We start from the raw sequence: 8,759 nt of genomic DNA on the forward strand, positions 1-8,759 counted from the left end.
GGTAGGACCAGAAACCTGGACTAAGGAGGATGGGAGACATTTCCAGAAGTCTGGATATGTAAGAATAGGGTACTTCTCAAAAAGAGGAAAACCCTCAACAAGACAGATTGATACACTGGCTGGAAAAATGGGCTCGAACGCGGCAATGATTGTGAGGCTAGCACAGGGCCAGGTGGCGTTTGATTGTGTTGTACAGAGGGTTGCTACAAATTGGAACTGACTCGATGGCATGTAACAACAATTTCTCTTGGAAGGTGGTGGGAAGTCAGCCACATGAACTCCCTTTCCAATGTGTCTATTATGGATGCTATAATAGGCCACTTTGCCATTGAATTCTTCTATTAGGTGACTGCAGGAGACAGGAAGAAATGACGTGACAGTAATTTTCTGCTGCATCTCCAGGAAACAACAGTGTTCCCCCACTCCTGTCCCTTTGAGCTACTACTAGTGAGTTCCCCAGAAGACTAAGTTCATGAGGCAGTCAAAGGCCTGCAAGGGATTCTAGTCACAACCTGCTCACTGAACTCTACTTCATCGGTCACCCCAAAACCTCCTAGTTTCTACGGCTGCACTAGCTTGGAACAAGTTGACTGGATCCACAGAAATGGGGCTATGACTGAGAGTGATAGCCAGAGGGTCTCCAGGGAACGGAGAAGGGACTTTCCCACCCTAGCAAACCCAAGCCTTTGGGGTGGCTCCCATTTTGGTGCCTCTTGTGGGCAGAGTTCTCTTGGGACAGCAGCAGTAGCAAGGCTGCAGTACACCAAGGTAAAGGTCTCACTCCCAGAGCCACCGTTGTGTGTGAGCAGCTCTGTTTGCGGAAAAGCTGCTAGTCTTATTCTTGACATTTTGCCCAGATTTTGGATTTCCCATACCATAGTGTCTGGAGTCCAGACAACAGTTACTGATGGGGCAAACGGTCATTATCAGCAAGTGCCTGAAGCTTTGAGGAATCACTTGGCCTTGGCAAAAATATCCTACTTGCTACTTAAATTACTGTTCATGGGCTAGACCTCAGGAGAAGAGTTAAAGGCTGAAGTCCATCACCGGCTCCTACACTCAGGTCTTGCTTTCTTCTTGACTAGTTCTCAACTAGTTGATTCCCTAGACTGACCTATGAGGCCAGTAACCAGAGGTGGCGCCAAACCCACTTTGTTGTGCCAAGTGAAGTACAGAATGGATGTTGTTGGCCTACCAGTTCAGATGGTGCTGCGTCCCTTGCATTTAGAACACCTGCTCAGGTGCTGCTTGGGGACTTTTACATGAACTATTCCCGTAGGCTGGTGAAATTCTCTCTTGCCACAAGCAGTTAAGATAATGGCAGAATTATCCCTTCTATTCTGACCATTCCTACAGGTGACAAATATTTCACAAACTTAACTCCTTTTCAAACTTCCAAATCAGCTGCAGACAACTCACGTAATCTCTCACTTAAAAAAGGACAGAACTATTGAGACATGTTAGAACTACAGGAATGTTTCACACATCCACTGGGAGACAGCAGAGATGGAGGATGGCACCCTCCACCCGTGTCAAGTGGCGAACACTAATCCTGTCCTGTAAACCATGTCAGAGGGCCTGTGTTTAGATAACATTCCCAGTTCTTGATCCAAAGTCTCAAGACCACCCACATGGGAGCCCCTGGAGAGGGAAGATCTGGACCAGCTCAGTTCAGTCCAGCAGTGGTGGTGGGAGGGTATACAGCACATACTCCAAGAGTTTCAAGTTTTATGAGATTGAAGAATCCCGAAACAGTTGCTGAGAATTAGGAGGGCCCTGAGAGTAGTGCTGAGGGACCAAGCAGCTTAGCAGCTCCCCTTGGTGACTTGTATTACTCTAAGCATGGGGGATATACAGCTGGCTTCTGGAACACACTGCCTCCAGGAAAGGTAGAAGGAAAAAGAAAACCACAGTATTCAACTGTATGTCAGTCAGGTGAGACATGGAGTAATCTGGATCATCTGATCCACAAACTGACACACTTCCACCTTGAATTTGAACACATTTCAGGGAAGACAAATGTTGCTTTAGATATCACAGCAAAGGTGGCCAATGGCGAAGGTGAGGCAGGGGAAGGAAGGGCACCATGAATGGTCTATGTGGACAGCTCTAGGCACGTGATTTATAATACTTTGTGGACATCTAACAGGTTAATAAAATATATTATATAAATATATCTCCTACTGTACATGCTGCCCTCGTATGCAGTCACTGTGACTTCACGCCACAAATTCAACCAAAGGTGTGCCAGGATCAAACCGTAACTCCTGGACTGCTTGCTCTTCATACCCCGAATCTGTCATCTCCATACTGGGGGACAGAGGAAGAAGGCCAGGAATATGGCTTCTACAAAGCTCAGGTTCTGGAAAGGCATTTAACCAATGCCTAAAGGAGTGGGTGTACACACCAAACAGATAGAAAGAAAAAAAATGGAGAAAACCCTCCATCGTTAAATGTAATCACTTTCCACACCCTCTCCACTTAAAGGCATAAAGGAGCTGGTCTTGGAAGCTTGCCTTGAGCCTGCAGAAAGGTCATGTGGTACTGCCAGCCACACCCTGAGACTATGCCATTGTCTCTGACCTGCACTTCAGTCTGAAAAATAAAAGAGAGCAAATGGAACCCTTGGCTCCTACTCCCTGCCCTGCCTTTCCCTCCACCCCCGTGTCAAAGGAACCCTTTCTCCCAGTCAATGCCTCATAGTGAAGTGGAGGACTTCTGGAAGAACAGCTGTCTCAGCAGGGTCAACCCCTCCTCCACTCTCCTGGAGGAGATTACTGGGATCCTGCTACCTGGAGAATCAGAATACAGCCTGTTAGTGTAGATACATGGACTGATTAGTTTCATAACTTTTGATCCTCTCCCCAGTCCATTTGCCCCTGGCCTGGGGAGGTTCATGCTGTGCTTCAATGTGGTGAGGAATACATAGAAAGACCATGGCCTTGAGGTCTTGACCGGAAGTGGCTCTCCTAGGGTGGGAACTGAAGGCGTTACTGTTTTAGCAGAAGAAAACAGGACCAAGAGCAGGCTGGTTTTCCCACTCCTGGGTGATGTCCATGACCTGACACAGCCCAAAGGTGCTTTAGAGAAATGAACAAGACATACTTAGAGCATACTGGGTAGTGTGCTTTCCCTCTAAAGTCCTGCCTTCACTTGACACAGCTGCACAGAAGAAATAACCCCATCACCCAAATCAAGCCTGGAGGAGATGTGTTCCTATATACATTTTTTTCTTTCTTTAAAAATTGCTTTCCCTTTTTGGGTGTTTTTTTTTTTTTTTTTTTAAATCATTTGAGTTGCAGGTCAGGTGAGTTGGTTCTGGAAGTACTGGTAGTTCCGTTGGTATGAGAGAGACTTGTCTACAGGCAGGTAAACCAAAGTTTGCCAGCAAAGGCAATAACCAAAGTGGCCAGCTGCTGATGCACAAATGGCTGAGAACAAGGAGGACATCATGGACATGGGTGACGTCTGAGTTGGGACAATGTAGTGGATACCTGCTGCTGTTCTAACATGGGTGGTGTTGTCACCTCTTAGAAGAGTGAGGTGAATAGGTACTCTATACAGGAGGGCTGTACAAACGACACTGGACAGGTAGGTCCTTTGGTGGTCAAGGTGGCTCTACCTGTCCTTGAGTTCCCGTGTCACTCGCTTGGTGATACGTCCGCACATCAGGCCGATCAGGAACAATATGCAGATGCTTCCACTGATCACAGAGAGAATGTAGTTCTTTGATGGAGATGTCATCACTTGCATGGCAAGATCAGAGAAGCCATCTGCTGGGGCCACCTGGAAAGACATGGAGCAACATCACCCTGAGGGATAACTGGGCTGGCGGCAGCGCCTGGATTAACTTGCCACCTTCAATTCCTAGCTCAACTGATGTTCCTTCTTTTGAGGAGGAAGGGAGGGGAACAAGAAAATCAAATACAGAGCTACAACTGTCTTTCATGATCATAAATCTGTACATGCCCACCACAAAAAACACACAAAGGTGCAGTCACCCAACAGTTCCATCACAGCAATCACCATGGCCCCATACAAAGGGCTTGGTGTGCTTTCACTCATGCAGTCCTCAGCAATCCTAGCAAGCAAGCTTCATTACTCCCACATTACATACGAAGACCCAGAGGCCTGAGGGGCTAAGTGACTTGCAGAAAGCCAGAGCTATACATTGACTTTTCTTCATATCTTCAATTTTTAAATACAAACCAACAAGTTGAGGTTGCGTTGTATGTTATTAGTTCTATATTCTGGCACTTTCCACTCGGCATTATATGACGAGCATTCCCCCATATCAGTAATAATTTACAAACATGACTTACAAGGACCGAATATACTTAAACTTACCCAACCTGGACGCTTCAGTCTAAGCAGTCTTTCTCCTCACTGGTTTCTCAAATAGCCCTCACAATAGCCTGCTATGGACACTTCGGACCAAAGGGTCCCCAGGTGCACACAGACCTGTTCTTCTGAGTCAGTACAGTGTCACGTTAGCCTGGGTGTCAGAAGGGCTGGCCCGAGAAGACTGCATGCCTTCCACGCTCAGCCCACGTACATGGAGCAGTAGCGGAGGTTTGAGATCAGTTCAATCTGAGCACCAACACTTGCCAACACCAAACAAGCAGTCTGAAGCAGTGTTAAGCAATTCAAAGGAGTGGAAACCAGTGAAGAATGAACGAATGAATGTGGGGTTTCTGCTGTCTAATCCAAGCAGGGCTTCCAAGTTGCCTCTTTTCCCTTGGGAGAAGAGGAAGTGCTTGCCACTGTGACAGTTATGATCCCTTCCCTTTGTGCCTTATTTCCCTTGACTGTCAAGCATATGGGTGACAGAATGAATTGACCAGGAAGAAAAGGCCAGTCCCATGGTCATTCTCTGCACCTAAGGGCACTGGAAAAGTCTACCCCAGTGTGGGGTGACACAACTGCATGGATCTAGAAACATGACCTTTTCACTGACGAGCCTCAAACCAATCATACCTCTCAAGTCAGTTTGCTCCACTTTAAAATGAGGAAAATCCTTTCACTTGCCTCAAAGGATTACTTCAAAGTCCAAATGAAGTAATGCATTCATCAAACTATAAAACAATGTATATATGCGAACTGTTACTATTCTTCTCATTGAGACTGAATTTTTGTAGGAAAAATTCCTCTAAATCTGTCTGGTACCACACACATTCCCAAAGGTACCATGGGCCATCATTTCTATTACTCTCCATGTTCCAGGCTGAAGGCTGCCTCATACACATAGTCTCCTCCTGATTGTTGTTGTTGTTGTTGTTATGTGTCATCGAGTCAGACCTGACTCATACCGACCTCTCCATGGGTTATGGAGGCGCTATCACTACAGAAGTAGATTGCCCAACCTTCCTTCCGAAGAGTGGCCGGTGGGTTTGAACTGCCAGCCTTCTGGTTAGCAGTCAAATGCCTTAGGCACTATGCTACCAGAGCTCCTAGATAGGTCCCACTATATAGAACATATTCTTTTCCCAAAGACTCTGTGAGATGAAAAATAGAAGCCACAAGAGAGGAGAGGCGGAATCTTTCTTTTCCCACGGGCCTGAGGTCTGCCTTCTCTTTAGGTCTGGGCGACCAAAAGCAGTGGCCTGGGCAGAGCGTGGCAGATGTGACCTCAGTGTAAAAGGAGATGGGGCTCCAGACTCATGGACAAAGAGTTTTAGAGAAAAAGTACACAGACACATTTTTCAAATATACTTACTGCCAGTCTGACAATAAGGACAATACCAACCAGTCCAGTATTGTGAAGTGACTGGCCACTTTAGGAGACATTCAGGGTTATTACCTTTGCCGCATAACTCCACATTTCAATCCGGTCGTTGAGGCGTTTTTTGCACTCAGGTTGCAACCTCACCCGCTTGTCCTCCAGGGCCTCCATGAGGCAGGACATTTCTGTGGAAAGAAAGGGACAAGCAGTGGGTCTGAAACTTCAGAACAGACAAACTCCTGAAAGGCAGAGAAGCAGAGCATCTGAGCACCAGAGAATTCAGATCTGTTGGCTAAATAAAGTTACTCATCCCAAGAAACCTGACCCAAGATCCAGCAGGGAAAGGAATGGTACTTACCTTCCAGGGCTGGCTGTCCAGAGTCCCTCTTAAAACTTCTTTGATTTTTATTGGGTATACCTGGCTCAGATACAACATTTATAGCTGCCCTGGGTCCCAACCTCACAAAGAACCTGCTTATGGAGTCCAGTCTGGGTAAGCTGATGATGCTGTTCTAGTTTGGGAAAGGGGAAATGAAGACCATGGTGATAGCTTAACTTTTGCTTCCCTAATAAATAACTGACAACTCCCTCTCCTCCATCAAATCTGTAGCTCTAGTCCTGGTTAGGATAGTTCAAACCTGCAGGACTATTTGGAGCTGTGTGTCAACTTGGCTGGACCACAATTCTGTATGCTTTAAGCAATTGTGATGTGGGTTATTTCCATGATGGGACTGGATGTATATGTTTGGAACAGCCAATCTATAGAAATGGAGTTTCCCTAGGGGTGTGGCCTACTTCCAATATATTTATGGACATCCTAAGAAAAGAGACACTCTTCTGTGGATTGGGATCTTATTGTGCTGCCTACAACTGTCTGTGAACGAACAATCCACCATTTGGCCTAGAGAACTTGGATTTGTCATTTATTGGGAGGCAACAGCCGGTAGACCGCCTACCAATCTTGAGCTCGTCAGCCCCTGCAGCTGCATGAGTCAGGAAAAGCTTCCAGCTTGATGTCTGATCCAAGAATTTGGGACTTGCCATCTTTTATAAGTATGTGAGCCATTTACCTAAGATAAATTTCTCTTTTCTCTCTATGTATATATAATCTTTACTGATTTTGCTTCTCTAGAGAACACAGCCTAACACATTTGGTATCGAGAGTGGGGTGCTGCTCTGACAGGTACCTAAAATATGCAAACAGGAGTGGAGGGCATCTGTGACCCAAGACACTGGCAGAGAGACCCCAGCATGCGGCATGAGACAGGGCAGTAGTAGAGCCCAGAGACCGGCATTAAACAGCCAATAGGCTTACCAACCCACAGAGAAGAAAGCCGAGTACCACTGGGTAGGCAGCTTCCTGGCAGAGTAGGTTGCCTTCAGACATGAATTGGTAGAAAAGACTGGCATGAAATAGAGTAGAAGGTTGGCTGGCCCACGGAGCAAGAAAGCTTTTTGCAGCAAAAGATTTCCTGCGGAGTGGGTTGCCTTTTTCATTAATCAGTAGAAGCGGAGAGACCAAGGAAACAGGAAGAAGAACCACCTCAGCCTCAAGGGTAGGACCATGGCCTTTAGGGGAGGAATCACCACAGCCCCCTAGGTTTCAAAGAGCAAGATCTTTACCAACTTGGTTCTGGAGTGTGGGGCTGCTTGTTCATGTGAGCTAGTGGGATGGAGTCAAGCCGCTGCCTAAGAGTGAGGAGGCCGGATGCCACGTCCAAGAGGTAGAGGAACGGAGCCCGCCAGGCCAAGGGCGTGAGGTCACCATTCAGTAACTAGGGGACTGGAGTCACCCAGTGAAGAAGATCTGTACAGATAACACTCACTGAAAAGATCTGTACAAGTGCCAAGTTGACAAGGGGTAGAATTGTGTTAGTTCAGTTTCAGTGTCAACTTGGATGGGCCTGGTATAATGGCTGGGTAGCTGGATGTAGTATTCCCCATGATGAGACTGGTAATCAACTCCATGGTGGAATCTACTATGAGAAGCTGAGTAACTGCTTTAGGGATGTGGTCTGCTTCCTGTATATAAGGAGAAGCCTTGGCACGCTTGGACCTTGCATGTAGCTGTGTCACTGTTCAGCAGCCTCCCATGCTCTGCCAAGCTTGGGACTTAAATGGACTTGAATTAATGGCCTGCTGTGTGGTTTGGTAACACTGGGACTGTGCCATTTTATTTTTCAACCTTGGACTTGTTAGCCTCAGCAGCCAGTAGCTGCCTGAGCGAAGTGATGCCTCTAGCTTCAGTGGGCCGGGAGTAAGAGGCAGAGCTGACGCCCAGGGTTGAGGGTCTTTCACATAGCTCCTAGAGCCTGGAACTTTGAACTCGGACTTAAAGCCTCCAAATTGTAAGAGAATTAACTCCTGTTTGCTCAAGGCATTCCATTTGTGGTATATTCTGGGCAGAGTGGCACTAGGTAACTGGAACACTATTTTCTAAGTTAATTTTGCCACACTGGCCTAGTCCCAGTATCATCGAGGTTTGCAAGGGACTCTGTGGTTGAACTGCAGCTACAGAATGAAGTAGCTGCAAGTGATACCTAAAAGGAAGTTTTGATTCCTTCCAAAATAGTTCAGACAGAGTGAACACAGAACTGAGTTGAGAATGACTTACGACGCCCTCGGCCGGGGGTGATGGCTGCACAGTGGTGTTTGATGTCCAGGGCACAAGCTGTATGAAGAACTGGGTCCACGAAGATGTCTGCTTTGCTTTCCTTCAGCATGTTTAGCACCTCCTAGGAAGGGAAGACCAGTGAAGAGAGCTTGTATGGAGCAAATGCATCGAATCTGGTGCCTGAAAGTACTTCATATAAACAAAATCAAGGAGGGAAAGTTGAAGGTTAACAACAGAGAGTACTGTGGCATAGGGAGTAATGTGGTAATGATGCAAAGAAGGCAGTAGCATCTGATTTAATAAATAATTTCTTCTTAGAAATCCAGTGCATGCAAAGCTGTTTGCTAAGTAAATCAGCGGATAAAAAGATGAGATCATTTTTACCCTTTAGTGACTTTAAGACCCTATTTGGGTTCCTGGTAT

The 8,759-nt window shown here is 46.5% G+C and overlaps 1 protein-coding gene across 1 annotated transcript in view; it reads right to left on the reverse strand.

The window, feature by feature from the left end:
• Positions 1 to 2,564: 2,564 nt before the first annotated feature.
• The window catches only part of GLG1 (golgi glycoprotein 1), a 185,874-nt gene continuing 179,679 nt past the window's right edge, over positions 2,565 to 8,759 (reverse strand). The window contains exons 24-27 of the mRNA XM_007940357.2: positions 8,337 to 8,457; positions 5,801 to 5,907; positions 3,623 to 3,786; positions 2,565 to 2,595 (exon numbers count right to left, since the gene is read on the reverse strand). Coding sequence (XP_007938548.1) covers positions 2,565 to 2,595; positions 3,623 to 3,786; positions 5,801 to 5,907; positions 8,337 to 8,457 — 423 coding nt within the window. The remainder of the gene's footprint in view (positions 2,596 to 3,622; positions 3,787 to 5,800; positions 5,908 to 8,336; positions 8,458 to 8,759) is intronic.

Source organism: Orycteropus afer, unplaced genomic scaffold (assembly GCF_000298275.1).
Source record: "Orycteropus afer afer isolate SDZICR_OR568_19922 unplaced genomic scaffold, OryAfe1.0 scaffold00067, whole genome shotgun sequence".
NCBI classification, from domain to species: Eukaryota; Metazoa; Chordata; class Mammalia; order Tubulidentata; family Orycteropodidae; genus Orycteropus; species Orycteropus afer.